The 20,878-nt window shown below is 39.7% G+C and overlaps 1 protein-coding gene across 1 annotated transcript; it reads right to left on the bottom strand.

Annotated features, from left to right (window-relative positions):
- Positions 1–41: 41 nt before the first annotated feature.
- Positions 42–20,834, bottom strand: LOC105391565 (RRP12-like protein). The gene is made up of 22 exons (XM_048626295.1): positions 20,626–20,834; positions 20,189–20,438; positions 19,808–19,934; positions 19,198–19,497; positions 15,620–15,703; positions 15,017–15,169; positions 14,494–14,584; positions 12,727–12,871; positions 11,575–11,689; positions 7,920–8,084; positions 6,977–7,429; positions 6,385–6,588; positions 5,540–6,018; positions 5,093–5,265; positions 4,546–4,757; positions 3,363–3,490; positions 2,716–2,844; positions 2,195–2,403; positions 1,679–1,855; positions 1,168–1,324; positions 605–745; positions 42–211 (listed from the first exon to the last, which is right to left on the bottom strand). Exons 1-22 carry the CDS (start codon positions 20,759–20,761, stop codon positions 124–126), a joined length of 4,116 nt encoding a protein of 1,371 aa, XP_048482252.1. The 5' UTR covers positions 20,762–20,834; the 3' UTR covers positions 42–123.
- Between the last annotated feature and the right edge of the window lie 44 nt (positions 20,835–20,878).

Raw genomic sequence — 20,878 nt, forward strand, 5'->3', positions numbered from 1 at the left:
CTTCTACTTCTTCGGGAAATAAGAAAAATCAGACAAGTAGGTAATTCATAAAGACTTTATTTCAATATCATCTCGTCTTAAATACAATACATAGTTTTAACATGGTTTCCTAAAACGACTAGTCTACTTCCTCTTCCCTGCTTTCACGTTGGATCTCTTGTTCTTAGACTTCACCACTCCCTTGAACTGCTGAGCGTTTGTAGCTTTAGTTCTGAAACGAAATATAAGTATTAAAAGAAGTATATGAAGATTAGGTTACCTACATTTGGAAACAACTTGTAACAAACTAATCCAATTTATTGAGTGTAAATAAAATGTTCTTGAAAAAAAAATACAACGTGGTTTGGAGCTGGATGCCATTCCTGGCTGTGATATGTAATGTATACGAATGAGTTCTTTGGAATATGTGTAATTGTCTACAATATATTTCTGGCCAATCCTTGTCCAGGCCTTTATGCGGGTGGATTAGCGTGGTATAAAGCAGCTTAGGAGGGCAGTGTAGATCTTAATGGCATATGCACAAAAAGGTCCTATTCAGAGCGACAGGTGCAGACACTAACATCTAACACCCTTACGGAAAAAAGACTAGAAGTGTTAAGCTCACCTCTTGTTAAGGTTCTTCCGGGACAGCGGCAGGTAGGCGTAGGGGTCGTGCTTGCCCTTCTTCTTCACGTCGCCCTTCGCCTTCTTGGAACGGTAGTCGGTGCCGGCCGTGGAGGCCACGGACGCGGCTGAGCCGAGCGGTCTGTGAATAGAGGGAGAGTGAGTGAGGGTAGTTTTGTTAGTAGTTGTAAGGTTTCTTATGGAGAATAAATACATCGTGAGGAAACCTGGAGAGCAGGTTCTAGGTTTACAGGATGTCGCAGAAGTGGTGGTGAGTCAAAACCTGTTCAAGGCAATGAGCCCCTGTATACTACCCTTCACGTTTTTATACTATTAATTACATCGCCGCGGCATGTGTACCTACGTGCCGTAGGACGCCCTCAGGCCCGCTGCACAGACATTCGGACAACTTTAATCAGGCAGCCAGTAAAGACGGTACTCCTGATGATGATGAGGTTGTCCAGGTCGATATGGCTCCGGCGACTGCTTGCATTGGAAGGTCTTTGGGCGCTCTAAGAGGACTGATATGATATTATTATAAGAGGTATTGTATATTGCGTTTACCTATGAATGCCCTTCCCGCCGGCCTTGTAGCTCGGGGCGGCGGCGGTGGAGGCGCGGCTGCGGCCGGAGCGCCCGCTCTTGATGCTCAGGATGTCCTCGAAGCGCCGCTTGGAGCCCGGCTTGAGGAGGGCCGAGGGGGGCGCGTTGTCTTCTTTGTCTATTGTACATAGGAAATATACGATTTAGGATGTGAGCGTAATTTTCATAGCTTTATTTATACATAGCTTGTTTATTGGTATAATTATAAAGCCTGGCTTCAGTAGGGTGAAAGGCTCTTTTTGGAGGTGATATCATTTGCAATACACAGAAGAAATAAGATTATGCAGTTTATAATAACAATGTACTTACTCCCAAAACTTTATATTTTCCTAGTCCATTTTCGTAAAATATTATAAACAGTAAATGAGGACTTGTGAATACACTCACGCTAAAGGAAAACATTGTGATGAAATCTCTATACCTAGAAAAGGCGTGATTAGGAATTGTTACATAATATTTATCTAGAACCAACCTGTATCATCTGTATCACTGTCCACGTCCCCACTGGGCCGGGGCTCGTCATCATCATCATCATCATCACCGTCGTCCGCGATGATCAGGCGTCCGTCGGCGGCGGTGCGGAACCCGCCGTCCTTCTTCTTCTGAGATTGCACTTCGAGCGCCTTCTTCTTGTGTTGCGGGTTCGTTGCTGGGGGGAGAGGGAGTGTGTTAGTTGGTTTGTTTATTGTGAATGGATTTGTGTTGGTATTACCAACCTCATAAATGATGTGTAAAACTTTATTGGTGAACAGAATCATGAGAATTAAGTCTTTATGGAATTTAGTCAAGATAAATACCAAGAACACCCAAAAAATAATAAAAGGAAAATATTTCAATGTATTCCTTCGTTAAAATGCGAACGTAACGTTATATTTTCCATCGTCGCCGCCATACGTTTTTCGAACGTTTGGGCGACCGTTCCTGTGGGAATGCTCTACGCAACGCACCAATGGAACCTCACTTAAAGGCAATATGTCTATTGTCTAACCTGTAATCTTCCTACTAGCCGACACGTCAGCCAAGTCCACAATATTCTCCGGGTCGTCCTGGATCCAGGCCTGGGTCTTGCCCTTCTTCTTGGGCCGCGGCTCCTCGTCTTCCATATAGTCGAGGTCGGAGTCGCTGTCTGCGAGGATGTCCTCGAGGGTCTTGCTGCCGCGGATAGGTGTGTCGGGCTCGGCGTCTGATTGTTGTTCTCTGCGGAATAACGGATATTGTAGTAATCAAGTCTTTTATTTTGAAAATATGTGCTTTGCGTAGCTTTTGTCACCATGGTAAAGGCCAGTCAGTCATTTAAGACGTGACAAAAATTTGTATCGCGCTCACTCACTCAAGGGCGAGGGCGACGGAGCACTTTTATCACATCTTAATCTTAGTCCCGTGCTAGCCCTTCTGGATTCGCAGGACGTATATAAAGCACAGTTGATACGTCACTCTGGGAGGCTCCTTTTATGTACCCCGGAATACTTCTTTTACTTCATCACTAGACATAATGATTCTACAACTCACTTCTGTCCCTCCTTCTGCCGTTTCTTCCTGTTCTCCATCTTCCTGATGTTCCGGAGCCTCTTCAGCATCACCTCGTCTGTGGCCGGGATCAGCTTCTCCACCGTGTCCGCGCCGTACTTGCGGATCATCCTGTATAGTGGTGAGTTGTTAGCAAAAGAGACAACTATAATATTATTATGACCAAGCTAGAAGTTGACTCTACAGTAAAATATAATAAATGTTAATTTTTTATTACATGGAAAATGCAGATGGCTTTAAAAGTATGTTACTGAGATAAAAAAATAACAAATATGAAATAATAAATGTGTGTGGCTGGGATAAAACAATATTTCACCATAATAAAGCTACATTCTCTCAAAGTGCTAATTTTCAGTTTCTTCAGTGAGGTGTTGTAAAAGCCAGTTCAAATGAGCTTTGTGTTCAGTATAAATAAATGATATGTTATTGCTTTTCCGCGCTTCCGAGGGTTTCCTGATGGAATTCCCTGTAATTCCTGAAACTGAAAATTAGATTTTTTATTTGCACTTATGGTGTTATTAATATTGTGCGGATTTCATTACGCATGTGGGATTGCACGCTATTTTCCACGGTATTAAGAACACCCTAACAATGCAGCTACAAATCAATCCTCAACTTCCCCACAATACCTGGACAGGAAGTATCCGATCTCCATGCGCGCGTGTCGCTTGCAGTCGTCCGTCATGCCGGACAGGGAGCGGAAGATGAGCGGCAGGCTGCCCGCCAGCACCTCCGTGGGGAGGACTTTGGTGTATACCTGGGGGGAGAGATACGGTTATGGATAATGATGGGCATTGATGACCAGTAAATGCGGTGCAAGGAGCCGTAAGTGACTGATTGGCCAATCCTTTTACTATTTTTGGAATGGAAGAGAGATCCTTGGAATGGTTCTCGAGTAACGCATCACCTGTACCTCATATAGGGTGTTAAAAAAGAGTATAGTAAGCAGAAAAGGGGTGGGTCGAAGGGAAATTCCAGACAACTTTTGAGCTTCTGTAAAAAAAAAATGTTTTGTCATAGAAATATCGTTGTTGTTATATTTAGCAATTTCGTATACTTCATCAATCGAGGAGGCGCCGCCAGCCTTTTGGGTACCATTCCAGTGATCATTCCGAAATGAGTCATATGTATTTTCTATTTACTACGTTAGGTATTCTAAATTCCTTTTTTCGCACATACCTTTAAGAAACGCATCCCAGACCCAAACTGAACAAATTGTATCCAACGTAGATTTTCATTTATTCACTCAATATTTCGTTAATTCAATCATTCACTCCATATTGCATTCGTTCAATTCATGCACTTCTCGACTTACCTTCAAGAAACTCATCCCAGATTTGACTGAATCCCTATTATTAGTTGTAATCTTCTCAGCAACAGTCTCCAGCAAGCCCTGCACGCGGGGCAGCCCCATCTGCTCTGAGAAGGTGTATAGGGCTGACGCGAGTGCCTTCAGCGTTGCTTAGTGAAGAATACCTAGCTTCATTAACTATAGCTTATGACACTATACCTTCAGCTAGCTTTGTTGAAGTAGACTTAACCTACCTAACCTAATTAACCAACAATGTAGCATTGGCATTCATTCAATCAATCTTTCGTTCGTTCTGTCTACATTCATTCAATCACTTAGTATTTCATTCGTTCACATCGTAACCACTTACCGAATCAACCACATACCTTCAAGAAACTCATCCCAGAGTTAGCTAGCTTTGTTGAAGTAGACTTCTAATTAATCAAAAATGTTCAATTCACTCAATATTTCGTTCATTCAATCATTCACTCCATCGTTCAATAACGCACATATCGACTCACCTTCAAGAAACTCATCCCAGAGTTGACCAAATCCCTATTATTGGTGGTGATCTTCTCCGCCACAGTCTCCAACAACCCCTGAACTCTAGGCAGCCCCATCTGCTCTGAGAAGGTGTATAGGGCTGACGCGAGTGCCTTGAGGGTGGCGGCGGCGATGCGGGGGAGCGGGGCGTCGAGCCCTGAGAGGAGCATTGTGACGAATGCGTCCATTCCTGTTGATGGGTTGTGGGTTAGTTGTATATAAGGGACACTCCCTAATAGGGGAAAAGTTACATTAGGGATCTTATCTTTTTATACATATTCGCTGTTATAAATCTAAGAGAAGCTGTAAAGTATGCCGATATTTGGAAGGATTTACGATATATTTTGATTGGAAACCGCGGACAGGCAAACATAGCGTTTTACGCCCCAGCGTCCAATCTGAATTTGTGGCGCTCGTACGTTTGTTTGTATGTGTCTTATGGACTTGGTCTAAAATAAAATTATATTTTTAACAGTGGTAGCTTATTTTGCCCAGTGATAATGATGAAATAAAGTCATAACTTACCACCTTCCTGATCCTTCAACACATTCCCTATAGTGTTTATAAGGTTGTATGCACACTGGCGACACTTGGAGTTGATGTCGCGCGTGCAGACGATGCATTCTGCGATAGCGCTCTTGAGTAGCTTGCTCTCAGCGTTCAGGGTGGGTGTGCGGTTGATTAGCAACTCTATGCACCTGGGGATGAGGTCGGATTTTGAATACACATTTTGGTCAGAAAAAAAACAATGGAAGGTGATCGGGAATGTGATGAAGGTAGATAGAAGAAAGTAAATAATGCAATAGTATTATTGAGGAATCGTTTAGGAAAACTTCTGATAAACAGTTCTGAAGATTTTCTTCCTTATTCATTTAAAAGTCCCTCTCTGCCAAAGAACAAATTGATAAAAACAGATTAGTTTTTTAAAATAAAGGCGTTAGAATGTAAACTGGAAAAATAAAGAATATTTACCTCAGACGAGCAGCTTTACTGCTATCAGCGACCTTATTCAAGCTGGAAACCAACAGCTTCTTAATCTTCTTGTGATTCTCCGTCAAAAACTGCTTACAACTCTCCTTGTCACTCTTAAATATCTCTTCCAGAATCCTGTACGCTTTCTTATGCTCCATTTCAAGAAGCCTCGCCTTTTCCTTGAATTTCATCTGCGTTTTTTGGACATCTTCCTCATCTATCTTCTCTGTCTGTTCTGCTTTTTCCTTCTTCGTCTTCTTAAACTTTTTAGGGTCTTCTAAAACTGTAGCGCATAGGGGAAAGACCCATTTGTCGAATAAGTCTGTGATTTGCTCGCAAGACTGGTATAGGACTAGTAGTCGTAGGACGTCTAAGATGGATTCTCGTTGCGCGTGGTTGTCGGTAGATGTCTCTAGTTGTTGGAGGGAGTTTCTGAATAACTCCTCTCGGAGGCTTTGGTCGCTGATTATTAGGTATACCTGTGGGTTGAAATATGAATGAAGAGAGATACCACAAACCGCCAAGGTGACCTATTAAAATTACTTTTCCTCTAAGGGACCACACTGCATTAAACTGAAGGTCTAAAAGAGGTTTTTATAGTTAGCAAAAATAAGTTTTCTCGCATGCAAAGTGGTGTCTCTAGCGGCAACTACTAACAACTCATCATCATCATCATCATCTCATCCATCCACGTCCACTGCTGACAGCCACCAGAGACCACACGAGAGTAGCTCGCAGTCACATTGACCGAACACGGTCTTGAGAATATCTCCTAATGGTTTCCCATATTTCTCGGAGGCGGCCCCAATATAGTCCTTTTATACTATATATTTTAAGTCCCATACCTGAATAGTCTCCAACGCAGCTAACCTCTGCCCCTCCGCCGAGCTGCCCTTAGCCGGCGACATGTAGATATTCAGCAGTATCGGCAGGTAGTTCTTGGCGAACCGCGCTAACTCTGCCACGTCCTCCTGCCCCTCCTTGTCTATGGCGGCGGAGACCAGCTTCCGGAGGCCTTGCATCACGGATAACCTAAACTCTGGGTTGTCCTGGAAAAGAATTGTTTAGTCTTGTTTTAGAGTGTATTATTGGAGTAATGATGGTAGTGGTGCTTTACAAAGAGACTCAATAAGTTACATAATGGCTTAGGCCACTTACGACCTAGCCAAATTTGCATGAATGGCGGTCGATTTTAGTCGTGTAGCTTTAGATAGCCGTGTAAATTCTTGGCATTTCTATAATGTACGATATTTTCAATGCAATACGGCAATCTGTCTTTAAAATTCCTTTGGTCCGTTTTCATATTTGTTGTAATTTCCATTCAATTCTCATAACTAACATTAGAAAAATAGTGACGTGCCTATCATCGCCAAATACAAATACAACAATTGCTAAAAATACTGTAAAATAATAATAAATACATAATTCAACACTAACCTTCAACACATTACCCAAAACCCGCGCCATCGCTTTAAAATTATCCTTTATATCTTGCGGATTATTGCAAAAACTCGGCAGTAAGGCCCAAAACTGATTACACAATAACTCGTACGTATGAGAGCCCGGCATATCATTCTCTTGTGCCAGTTCACGGGATTTTTTCCTGCAAAACGTAGCCAGCTCCAAAATCTCTGTGGCGAAGAATTTGAGGTTAGCATTTGTGATTTTTTCCTTCATAACTGGTAATAACCAGCTTCGTTCTAAGTTGATGGCGTCTGGGTCGCTTCGTATCGGTATTGCGGTGAAGACGAACTCTGGGCCCATGGATTTGATAGCGCATCCCGTGGCGTATTCAACTTCTTTATTGTTGTGGAAGTTGTGGCTCTCGCGGCGTTCGTTCAGCTTCTTGAGGAGGGGGCCGAGGATGTATGCCACCTTTTCGTTGCCGATCTGTTGGGAGAATAAATTATTACTTTTTATAGATAGATTAGAAGTAAGGTGATGATGGTAAAGATATTTCTTCATCTAGCAAGTGCCTGGGCAGTCAGTGAGGGATTCGGACAGTGTCGCTCGGTCTTGTTGCGTACCAAGGTGTCGATCGGCCTTGCTTCATTACCCTCCACCTCCAAGAGAACCTTACAAGGGTGCTTTTCCTCCTGAGACATTCTGTGCTACGTTGCGTTATTATTGAAGCGTTTATGAAATCGACCAATCATATTGTTAGTGGTCCACATAGCACAGTCATAATGTCCCCTTCACTGCTGGGACACGGCTCTCTTTCCAATGATTGAAGGGTTTAGCATATAGGCCTAGCATAGCACCTATAGCACGGATTTCTTTCCCACCATCGCATCATAGCTCCATAACACATCCCTGATGGAAAGGTGCCCTAATTACCTTCTTTTCAGTTATCAGGTAAAGAAATAAAAAGTTTACTCACCTCAAAACAAACAGCAATAGTCAACACAACATGTTTCACAGCCTGGTTGAAGGGGTTATCCAGCCCTGTCCCCACAGTCTTGAACACCGTCTCGATGTGTTGTTTGTGCTTGCTGAAGACGACCGGGTCTGCCAGGGCCGGCTTCACGCAGTCTAGGAGAACCGCCTGTAGAGGTTATATAGGATGTTAAAAAGATTACTTAGTTGTAAGTTGACACAGGAACGATTTTTTGATAAAATCATGAATTACGAGCCGAGTCTACTTTCTTTCGGATTTAAATGCTTACCACTTACCACGGTTCACAGAAAATATTTTATGATAATTAGGTAGGCAACATGTATAGGATAATTTATAACGAACAAATATTAAAGTGTCCTGTCAAACAATATTGCAACCTTAGCCATTGGTTTATAGAAAATAGAGACTACTAGCTGTCCCCGCGCGCTTCGCTTCGCCTTAAAAAGTTTTCCCGTGGGAATTCCGGCATAAAAAGTAGCCTATGTTCTTTCCCAGGGTCTAAACCGTATGTATACCAAATTTCATTCAAATCCGTTCAGTAGTTTTGGCGTGAAAGAGTAACAGACAGACAGACATACAGACAGACAGACAGACAGACAGACACAGTTACTTTCGCATTTATAATATTAGTTAGGATAGTGACCAAAACATACAAAAATTTGCTAGGTATCTGTCTCAACTAAGTTTTAGCCATGTGTATTCATGTCAAGATGCAAATGAGGCATTTGATAATTTCCACAGTACATTCAAACTGTTTTATGATCTTTGCTTTCCTGTTATTAAAGTAAGAGTTACATCATCTAAAAAACCTAAATGGATTTCTAATGGAATAAAAATATGTTCTAAACGAAAAAGAGAATTGCTGTGGAAGTATAGACTATCACCTAATCAAGAAAACAAAATTACATTTCAGAATTATTCCAAACGATTTAGGAAAATAGTCAAACTCACTCAAAGATCGCAGAATGACTATTATATAAAAAATTCAAGCAACAAATGTAAAGCAACCTGGAATATTATTAATGGAAACAAATATCAACAACCTATAGAGGACATAAAACAAATCAAAGTTGACAAAAGAATTATTGATGATCCTCAAGAAATTGCCAATTCCTTTAATGACTTTTATATAGATCAAATTAAGCCTTTAGCTGGTCCCAGTATTTTTAATAATACAAAAACATCCTCTAGTGTCCATTCAATTTTTATGGGCCCTACTACAGCTGATGACATTGTTAAAATTATTAAAAATCTTAAAAATAAGTCTAGTACTGGTTTTGATGACATTTGTACTAAGGTTGTTCAATTCGTTTCTGAAATAATATCACCGATTCTAAGCTACATCATGAACCTATGCATAGAGCAAGGTTCATTCCCTAATCGTTTGAAAACATCAATTATTAAGCCAATGTTCAAGAATACTGATAAAGAGAATATGGCCTACTATAGGCCAATAGCGCTTATTCCAATATTTTCAAAAATATTTGAAAAAGTAATCTATAATTGCCTCTACTGTTATTTTGAAAAATATAATATATTCGCAGCGGAACAAAAGGGATTTCGAAAGAACAAAAATATAAATCTAGCTTTGTTTGATTTTTTGTCTGACGTAGTAACTTCATTGGACAAAAAAATATTAACAGTAGCTCTATATATGGATATGACGAAGGCCTTTGATCATGTTAAACATTCAGTCTTAATACAGAAATTGCAAGACTACGGAGTTAGAGGCAATGTGTTAAACCTCATCAAATCATACCTTAGTGACAGGAAACAACGAACTGCAGTAACAAGGCTCAGTGCAGAAAATAGAATTATAAAAAAATATGTTTCTATGGATAGGTCTGTTCAATACGGTGTACCACAGGGGAGTGTTTTAGGCCCTCTACTATTTTTAATTTACATAAATGACCTACCTAGAAAAACAAAAAACACTATGGTATTATTTGCCGACGACAGTACAATACTATTTAAAAACAATAATATAAATGCTTTAGAATCTGACATTACAAATACACTATCAGATGTGATTGAATGGCTCACCTCAAATAATCTACTAATAAATATTGACAAATCAAATATAATGACATTTAAAAATAATTACAACCCTAAATCAGAATTAGATAATCTTGACATAAAATACAATAATAAAAATATAAATTTAGTTGAATCCACAAAATTTCTAGGTTTGTACATAGACTCACATTTGACATGGAAGAACCACGTAGAAAGGGTTTGCTCTAAAGTTAAATCATTCGCCTACGCTTTACATATGCTTGCAAAAGTGGTCAATCAAAAAGCAGTATTAGCTGCATATTATGCGTATGTGGTCTCTACTCTGAGATATGGTCTTATCTTCTGGGGTGATTCTACAGATAAACATATCGCCTTTAAGGCACAAAAAAGATGCATTAGATCAATCTGTAAATTAAAACCAACAGACACATGCAAAACGCACTTCATACAACTGAAAGTATTAACGTTGCCTTCATTATATATTTTAGAAATAGCACTCTTTGTGAAAGGAAATAGCGATCGTTTTGGAAAATTCAAAAGTAAAAGGTGTGGAAATAAAATCAGCGCTGCCAGCTGCTCAACAGCTCTTTTTAAAAAGAGTGTTTTTGGTATGGCCCCTATAATCTACAATCATTTGCCGAGTTGTATAAGAGAAATCAATGTACTCAATTTGTTCAAAAAATGCTTAGCATTTCTTATTAGAAAAGCCTATTACAGCCTAGAAGAATTTCTTCAAGACCATGTGTAATAGTCACGTTCCTTGTAGCTGTGTCAAAAGTTTATATGTATAAATATTTAATTAGGTATATCTTTGACATGCATGCATTCATTGAATTTATCACTGTTTCTTAATTTTAATTTAATTTTTTATTTATGTTTTAATTTTAATCTAATTTATTTTTAATTTTAAAACTTTGCAAACCCTCTTGGGTGGAGTATAGTTAAGCGACTTTCCTTTATTTATCATTGACGGTCGAATGGCGTAGTGGTTAGTGGCCCTGACTGCTATGCCGAAGGTCCCGGGTTCGATTCCCGGCTGGGGCAAATATTTGTTTAAAGACAGATATTTGTACTCGGGTCTTGGGTGTTGATATTTATATTTAGTATCTATCTATCTATGTATTTGTGTAGATATATCAGCTGTCCGACACCCATAACACAGGTTCTGCCTAGCTTGGGGTCGGATGGCCATGTGTGAGATGTCCCCTCATATTTATTATTTATTATTTATTATTTTATTATTATCATACACCAAACCAATGTACCTATATTCAGCAAAATAAATGATTTGATTTGATTTGATTTAACATACTTAATAATGTAATGTAATGTTGTATACATGTTATGTTAGCTTATGAAATATGTATAAAGAGGGACAAGCATGATGTACCGACCAATAGCTTAGTGTAGAACCTACCCAGTCTCCACAATGTAGATTGGTTCTAAAAATCGAAATTACCGGTGGGCGTGAAACGTGGCAGTTTGGGAACAACGCTTTCAAACGCAAGTTTTGATTTTGTTTCAATTGGGGGCGCTAGTTGTCCTGGTTTTGAACCTTAAATTTAATTTATTATCCAACATTCTACCTCAAAGAGAATAAATGTCTATCTTCGGCACATACCTTCAAGGCGTTGGTGGAAGCGGAGTTGATGTCGGCGACGTCGGCCTGCCACAGCTCCGACACGCAGATGCTCACGAACGTGGGCAGGTTCGGGAGGCACAGGTTCAGGTCCAGGCTGGGAACAAAGATATAAATTAAATGTATGCTCTGAGAGTAGATAGATAACCCCATAGTTAGTTACACGAGCCGTCTCAAATAAGTGAGCCGGTTTCACCCCTTGGGCTTGGCTAATAGATGTCGATGCGGGTCAACAGAACTTTGTATAGAACCGTTTATTACGTATATTGAGCTTTGAGCTTTATGTATATTTAGCCTGGAGCTTAAAAGACCATACCGCGATCGAGGAAACTGTGTACAGACAGAGCCATCTAGTGGTTTCTTTGTGACTTACCCAGCTAAACAGCAATAAGCTTGTTGAACGGTAGCAGCCCAGGCCAGCACCTGCGCGGCGTCGTCGGCCGGCGGCCGCGCGGCCAGGAGAGCCCGGGTTAATAAGGCTTAGTATGCAGTATTTACGCTTATACTTATAGTAATAAAGCACCATTTCCGCCCAAAAAAGATGCAATACGCACCACACGTTCATACATCGGCAGTCAAACCACACATCTAGTGGTTCGTTTATGACTTACCCAGCTAAACAACAATAAGCTTGCTGCACGGTAGCAGCCCAGGCCAGCACCTGCGCGGCGTCATCAGCCGGGGGCCGCGCGGCCAGGAGAGCACGGGTTAATTAGACTTTCTACGGGCATGTGTGTGTGTGTGTGTGTGATCTTAGGCTCTCTGCAACCTTGAGCGTTAGCCTCACCTGCAAACTACGCGACATCTTGCGGTGTTAGTAAATACTTCAAACCAGTAGTCAAACCATACAGAGTTCTAGAAAACTGCATACAGAGCCATCTAGTGAGATTTATCTATGTAATCTTACCCAGCCAAGCAACAATACGCTTGTTGCACAGTTGCGGCCCAGGCCAGCACCTGCGCGGCATCATCAGCCGGGGGCCGCGCGGCCAGGAGCGCCCGGGTCATCAGAACTTATAGCTTCTTAGCTTACTTACATAACAATGTAATGTAAGTAGGCTCAAACCATACCTCGATCTAGAAAACTTTGTACAGCGCCACCTAGTGAGATGTTTTTAAAAATTTTGATCTTACCCAGCTAAACAACAGTAAGCTTGCTGCACAGTGGCTGCCCAGGCCAACACCTGCGCCGCGTCATCAGCCGGGGGCCGCGCGGCCAGGAGCGCCCGGGTCAGCTGCACGGCCGCGCTGGCGCAGAGGTTGGAGCTTTCTTTGGGAGCTGGGGAGAGGGAGAAAGCATGATTTATTTATAATATGTATTCGTTGCGCCTCTATGTTAGGTTAGTTAATGTCACCATAGGCGCCAAAGGTTAGTTAATATCGTCGGATTCTTTATTTTGGCACGCTGATTTCTTATTTCGGAAGTATTTAATCTCTGAGGTGCGCCGATTCACGTGAAATACCTATGGGTATCTAAGGGACCTCTCAAGGCCAAGAGAAATACTTAGTGTTTCAACTTCATAGAATTTCATCAAAATAGCTCCAGCTGTTTTCCAAAGAGTAACAAACATGTACAGTTCCCCAAAATTGATAATGCACATAGAAATCTTCGTCATTGTTCGGCAACGGTCGTATTCCCGAGCGTTAGAAAACTATTATGTATTTAGAGTGGTTAAGTGCATTTTCTTCATGAAATTTTAGTAGAATTATGTAATTGGTGCTAAAAGAGAATTGATTTATCAGTAACGAAATTTGATTCGATAATTCGGTATGTTAAGTAATTTTATCGTGATTGTTTTTATAATTTTAAATTGAAGTATGTTTGAATTTGAGACACTAATTTGAATATTTTTTATTTTACTGCTCTCGTTAATTTAATAAAAAATAATTAAAGATCGGCTCTTTGACGATTTGATGACGTCATTCGCTACCATGCAGCCGCTGACGTCATCAAGATCGTAACTCTGTGAATATTTACACTTTAGATTGACAGAAGTGACATTTAACAATTTAAAATTTTTATTCTCTTTGGTTGAAACTTTAACCTTGCGCAGCGTCTTGAAGGACAAATTATATTTTAATTTTTGATAAAATAATCGGAATCCTTGAATATTTTAAATTTTTAAGAATGAGACACTTATTAAGGAGATAATATCTCGAAACGGTTTTGGAATTAGCATCAAAAATTTTTACTTAACATACCGAATTCATAATATTAAAATTTACTTCGAAAATGTTACAGTAGGAACTTTTCAAGTGTCTTACTGAAGCTGATGTAAAGATGGATGAAAGAAGGTTTGAATAACACAAGGTTTATATTATAAGGAGAAATGGATTTCAAACACAGGTTTATATAAATTTTAATTGAAATCTCAGTTCAAAAGTATTTACAGCGCTGATCATTCACAATAATATTACAATTACAAACTTGGTCTTTTGGGTGTGGCTTTATCGGCAAAGTGAAGTCTATCAATGTGACGCATATTTTATTCTTAAATGTGCCTCATAATATAGCATCGTCAAAAATAATTAAAGTTGAAATTAAATTCACATTTGAAAAAAATAACAAGAACGATGTGTAATTGCAGCTCTTTATAATTCCACAAAAGTAATATTGATCTTGACCTTGAGACCCTTGACTGATCGGTGACAGCCACCGACCGCCCAAATTGTTTTCGATTATGTGTCACATGATATTGACTACTATTTCTTTCGAACAAGGATCAAAACGCAAGTGCTTTGTTTAAGGCACTGATTCGGGTGTTTCCGGGAATACGACAGTTTGCGAAGATTTGCATGCGCATTATTAATATGGGAGAACTGTAACTCTATAACTTTCATGTTTATAATAAACACACACACATAATATTAGTAGGATAAATAAAACCACAGGTTATTTACCTGATAGCAGAGCGTGTAAAGTGTGCAGACAGCACGTCTTCACGTACACGTTGTTGTGGGTCATCAGCGACAGGATCGCCTCGCAGTGCGACTGTGGACAAATTACATTTTCTTAAGCACATGCTGGGTAGGGATCCTTTATCCGTAAACTTTTGACTGTAGAAGAGTTGTCTATGTCGGTAGTGACGGATTAATTATTTCTATCGACCGCACTAAGGATAGCGGGTCGCGGCGCAAAAGTATCTTGTAGCTCGTATGTTTTAGAAAAGAAAGAAATATTTATTTAATACACCGACAACAAAAACAGAAAATGATACAAAACAACAACAAAATACCCAAATTATGCACTAAAAAAGTTAAAAGGCAAAGAAAAAATTAACAAAGGTTGCTGTCTACCTAGAGCGTCAAAAAGGCACCAGCTCAGCATATGCTGTGGAACATAAGGCCACAACGCTGGTTTTCAGCTGGCCCAATGACAATGCGGCCTACTGCTAAAGGGCTTATTGATACCAAGGTAATATACCTTGATGTGTTCCCTGCTGAACGCGGGCAGCAGGTCCCGGCAGTGCGCGAGCGTGTGCAGCGCGGCGCGCGGGCCCGCCAGCAGCGCGCCGGGGGACAGCACGGACAGACAGAACTCGGAGGTACGGTTGGACGCGGGGTGGAGTTTCGGCACCTGTGTGGGGGAATATGGTTTAGAGTTAATGCTTTTATTCATCGTATAAATGAAACAATAATAATAATATTTCACCAACTACTTTCCGTTCAAAAAGGAGTTTTTGTGTATAAGAATGAAAGAAAGAAACTGCAGTTAATTAAACGACAGTGTAACATACATGAATAGTAACTGAGCGACCACAAAAAACTTTAAACACTATTTAACTAGGGTTTAAAACGAAATTTGACAGATTTCGTAGACGTTTGTCAGTGCTAAACATCTGTTAAATACTGTCTAAGTTTTTGTGGTAAGGCCCTATATGTTTTAGTCATTCTGCTGTGTTAAAGGCATATATGGTGTGGCTAAACATAGCGAGACTTAGTTTTACAATCCGAGCAGCAGAATGCAATGCTGGTTTAATTAATCCAGAAAGAATTAAAAATGAATCAATCATTTAGTTAGGCAAACCTTGACTTTTTTGTCTTCCGAGGGGATCATGAAGCAGCTTCCGCGCAGGATGGACGTCACCGCGTGCTGCGCCGCCTTGCGCACCTGAAATATTTATACTAATAAGAAGTGTATGATTTTTATTATGTTTTATGTAGGTAAATTAAGTTAGTGTCACTAAGGGCCACTTGCAGAAAGAAACATATTAAATCTAGATTTAGTATCAAATCTCGATTTAAGAAACGTCAGGCCATATAAAATTTGACACTAAATCGAGATTGACGACCGAATGGCGTAGTGGTTAGACGACCGAATGGCGTAGTGGTTAGTGACCCTGACTACTGAGCCGATGGTCCCGGGTTCGATTCCCGGCTGGGGCAGATATTTGTTTAAACACAGATATTTGTTCTCGGGTCTTGGATGTGCCCGTAAAATGGCAATAGGCCCGCCCCCTATTACATTAATAATAATAATAATAATAATAACTTTATTGATCCAAAAACATGTAAAAAAAAAATACATCGAGTGAACACTATAAATATGGTAAACCTTGCCACCTAAACTAGGTTTAAAGCCTGTAATATAGGTGACAAGCTCTTCCGTTAAATCTAAGTAAGAGCATGTGAATGTATACAATTTTACAGACAAAAAGTATTGATAAAACAAGAAAATTAAAAATAACATGCAAACTTAACTAACTATAATATCTTTTGAAAAACAATTTTGAATGTTATATAATATATGTATGTATATAATCACTAAGATTATTAATTTTTATATGTATGTAGGTATCTAGTTAGTAGACTAAATTTATAAGCAATAGCAGCTATACCTCACAGATAATTAATTTGAGTTACAGTATTTTCATTATAGAAGGAACTACATTATCCCCGAAGGGGTGATATTAATAATTTTTCTGTCTCTTCATAATTAAGTGGTTTGAGCCAGTTTAAAAGTATTCGCTTGATTTCAAATTTATTTAGAGCATGAATATTATATAATTTGTTAGCAACATTATAAAGAAATCCACCAAGGTAGGTCTCTAATCTGTTAATGAAACAAGTCTTAAAGCCTTCAGTTTTAGAGATGTTATGGGAACGACGGGTCGCGATGGTGGCACAGGAGGGAGAATAATGCGTAGACGAATGGTACCGAATTATAGCACACTGGATATATAACTGCCTCACCGTAAGCACACCGCACTCTCTGAATAGGTCGGAAGTTGGGTATCTGATGGGCTTGAAAGAGCTTACTTTCAGTATTGCTCTTTGAGCGCGCTCAAGTGGTAGCAAGTACGTTTTGAACGTACCTCCCCAAGAATTAATGCAATACGTAAGTATTGATTGGCAAAGCGTAAAATATACCATTTTAAGGAGACAAGGGTTAGCTACATGGCGTAAAGTGCTAAAAATTGCCATCAGTCTTCTTATTCTTAGGGTAAGGTTGGCAATATGGTACTTAAATGTAAGATTACAGTCGATAACAACTCCTAAATACTTTATTTTATCTACACTTTCAAGTAGAGTGCAGTTGCAATCCTGTGAAGCCGATGAAGCATCGCCGGGGCAGATGTGAGCCCGGATTTTGAGGGACTGAATTGATTTCCGAGGTTTGCGAATAGAAAAGGACATATACTTGGTTTTATCTGCATTTAACGTCAAACTATTTATGAGTAACCAATTGTTTATTATGTTAAAACCGATTTGGGCGCAGTTAAAAGTATCGTTCCAGTCGTCCCCTTGAAACAAAAGCGCCGTGTCATCGGCAAAGGTAACGATTTTACCTTTAAGCAAATCTATGCTACACAGCTCATTTATGTATAGCAAAAAGAGGGTTGGCCCAAGGATGCTACCCTGTGGGACACCATAAGTAACAGGTAATGGATCGCTAACGTAATTTCCCACCCTAACAACTTGAACCCTGTCTGTAAGATAGTCTCTGAACAAGTCTAGAGGGACACCACGAACTCCCACGCTTTCAAGCTTGCACAATAACTTCGGAACCGATACCGTGTCGAAAGCTTTTGCCAAGTCTAGAAATATTCCTAAGCATTTCTTCCCTTTGTCTAAATTTGTAGCAATAAAGTTAGTCAGCTGCGACACTGCATCGGCCGTTGATTTGCCACTTCGGAAGCCGAACTGATTAGGAGACAAAATAGACATTGACTCGAGGTATGAGACAAGACGGTTGTTCAATAGACGTTCCAATATTTTCGATAGCGTAGGCAAGATAGAAATCGGTCTATAGTTATTGATCAACGTTCTGTCACCAGCCTTGTATACAGGTATAATAATTGCCTTTTTGAAAGCGGTGGGAAAAATACCTGTGGTGAGGGCCAGATTGCAGATATGGGTGAGAGGTGATATTAGGTATTCTTTGTTTTGTTTGATGACTTTTGAGGAGATGCCATCCCATCCTACTGAGCCAAGTAATTTAAGGGAATCAATAGTAGCATTTATTTCAAATTGGTCAGTTGGAATCATTGTAAATGAATTTGGAAGCTCCGCTGGTGGAGAATGACGCCGAGGTATATCGAGGTTAGCTATTTTCTCTGCCAGATTTTTACCTACGTTAGCGAAAAAGGAGTTTGTTTTATTTACAGCGACAGTCGGTGAGCTATCCGATTTCAGTATGTCCTGGGCAGAATCCTTTTTAGGTTTACGGTGAGTAATGCTGTTAATAGCTTCCCATGTTTTTTTGATTCCCAAATTGCTAGCACTTTCTAGTTCATTTCGATCATACTGCCTTTTTATTTTTTTAATTAATTTCCCGCAAAAATTCCTATACCGCGAATAGGTGAGTTTTAAAAGATAATTATCTGGATCCTTCCTAACTTCACTGTGTAACTTGTCTCTATGTTTGACACAACGAAGAAGACCTGGTGTCATCCACTGCTTTAAAACCACTTTTCTTCTAGGTATCTTGACGTAGATAGTATTTTTAGTGACTATATCCGAAATACACCGGACCAGGTAGTCAGTTGCTATGTTGCAGTCGTTAGATTCTAATATTGGACTAAAATTTAAATTTGAGAGATCTTTGCTTATCGCCGGAAAGATAATTTTGGGTACAGTGGTACATGGTTTGAATTTTTTGAGGTCAGATTTTAGTGAAAATAATATTGAATCATGATCCGTTATAGAGCTCTTTATCACTAAAGTGGTGGTGGCATTATTACTTCTCACGAGCACGTGATCTAAACATTGGGACTAACATACACTCTGGCGAAAAGTGGGTGCAGCAATGCACCTCTGCCTACCCCGCAAGGGAGTACATTGGTACAAGGCGTGAGTGCGTGTTTTTTTTTTTTTAAATCGAGATTTAAAACTAAATCTACATTTAATATGTTGGTGCAAGTGGCCCTAGACGTGTTATGTTCACAAGGTTCACCAGATCAATCATTTTAGCCTTTCATATTTTTAAAGCCTTGTCAGCAAATCACGAATATCTTTTGTAACTAGTCGATGGGTAATTCGATAGGCGGTTCGACAGTTAGCGACAGGGGCTCTGATAAATTCGCCATAATAATTTCTGTGAAGCAATTTCGAACGACAAATGACTCTTGCTGGAGGGGTTCTAAAATAACATACATGACTAACCTTAGGCTTAGAGTGCAGTGTGAACGCAAGCACCGCATCGAACACCTTCATCGTGGACGAGTCGCCCCACGCCGCATACTCCTGCTCTCTCAACAGTATCGAGATACAACCTATAACACCTCTCAGTAACGTCCCGTTCTCGGACTGAGCGTATTTCTCAAGTATATCTGTGAATACTGCCGCTGAGTCGGAGAACTGTTTGCGTAGCACTGCTTGTGGGACAGACTTTATGCCCATGGAGAGAAGCGTCAGTGTTGCTGTGAGGCCTTCCTCGCCTTCTGTGGCTTTTAGGGTCTCCATCTGGAAAGATATATAGTATTCTGATGATTTGTTTTATAATAGCTATATCTTCTTCTTTGAAAAGTTGGATAGGGATATAGCTGAGTTTTTCTGTAGACTGCTTGATTTTGAGAAGTTATAAATACAGATAGATTGGACCTTTTAAAATAACAAAAGTAATAATAGTAAAATATTGACTTTCATATTAAATAAATTAAGTAGGTACTTTGAATTTTTCACTCTACTTTTAAGTGCAGATAAAGCCTACAGGGCAGTAGCTGGTTTAAAATTGTAATTTTACTGTGTATTTCGAAATTATATGCTAACTAACCAAGGCAGCAAAGTACTCTGTGGTGGTCTCCTTGCCACCCTGCTCCTTGATGACCTCGGTGACGGCCGCGAGGATCGCCAGCATCTCCTTGTGGACAGCGTTGTTGGAGTCAAACTTGTTCAGCAACCTATAATGTATATAGTTCATAGATATAATAGTGCATAGGTTTTAGTATTGTGTATTTCTCCACTACTGAAGTTATAAGAAGCAATGGTTATCTGAATATTGTAAAGTGAATATATGTATTGAATAGGCTCCTAAACTGTGAGACACATTTGAAATAATCTTTTACCATTATTTATAATGTTAAAGTACCTGCTATGCAGTGCTTAGAGTACTTTCTGTTTAAAGAATTCTCACAGGAACTAAATAAATACTTACTTATTGAAACTAATATTGGAACACTGGCTCCAGTCTGATGCAAATGTCTGAAACGTCTTGAAAGACTTCATAGAACCATGGGAGTACTGTGTCTCTGTCTCCTCATCTCCAGATCTAACCGACATGTTCTCAAATTCTTTGGCGATGGTCAGTTCATTTTCGGCTACGGACTTCTCTTTGCCTGTGCTGTGTCCGTAGGTCATAATAGCATCGTGCTTCGACACTGCTTGCTGTGTCAGACCAGTGTTACCTAGAATAGTGGTAAATTTAGTTTTGATTAGTATTTATATTTTGTAAATTTAGAATTTCACAACATACTGAGGTGTTACAGGAAGGAACTAAGGACAGAGGATAGGAATTTAAACAATTATGCTTTACATAAGCTGTAAGGTTAATAATTTTAGCAATTTTAGATATAAAAATAAAGAAGTACAAACCCAAGTTTTCCTGAAAAAATCTAGATTTTGCCATTTCACGGTATTTTTGTGTTTTGGGGTTTGAATTGGAGGACTGGCCTTTCAGCCACCTTTTTCCCTTCGTCTGACCCTTCATTTTGGACCTGAATTTCCCCATTTTTCTATGATATTTAGTTTATTATACACAAATTGATACCGCACGTGGTGGTAACTTTTTGAAAATGAAATGAAGTTAGTTGCAAATGTCAAATGGAAGAAAATTTGCAGTAATACC

This window comes from Plutella xylostella, chromosome 16, assembly GCF_932276165.1.
Source record: "Plutella xylostella chromosome 16, ilPluXylo3.1, whole genome shotgun sequence".
Taxonomy (NCBI): domain Eukaryota; kingdom Metazoa; phylum Arthropoda; class Insecta; order Lepidoptera; family Plutellidae; genus Plutella; species Plutella xylostella.

Coding starts and splice junctions, on each gene's coding strand:
- LOC105391565 (XM_048626295.1), bottom strand. CDS start 20,761: ATGGGGAAATTCAGGTCCAAAATGAAGGGTCAGACGAAGGGAAAAAGG. Junction 7,430..7,919: donor CTATTGCTGTTTGTTTTGAG/GTGAGTAAACTT, acceptor TTCTCCCAACAG/ATCGGCAACGAAAAGGTGGC. Junction 6,019..6,384: donor CTGCGTTGGAGACTATTCAG/GTATGGGACTTA, acceptor TTCAACCCACAG/GTATACCTAATAATCAGCGA.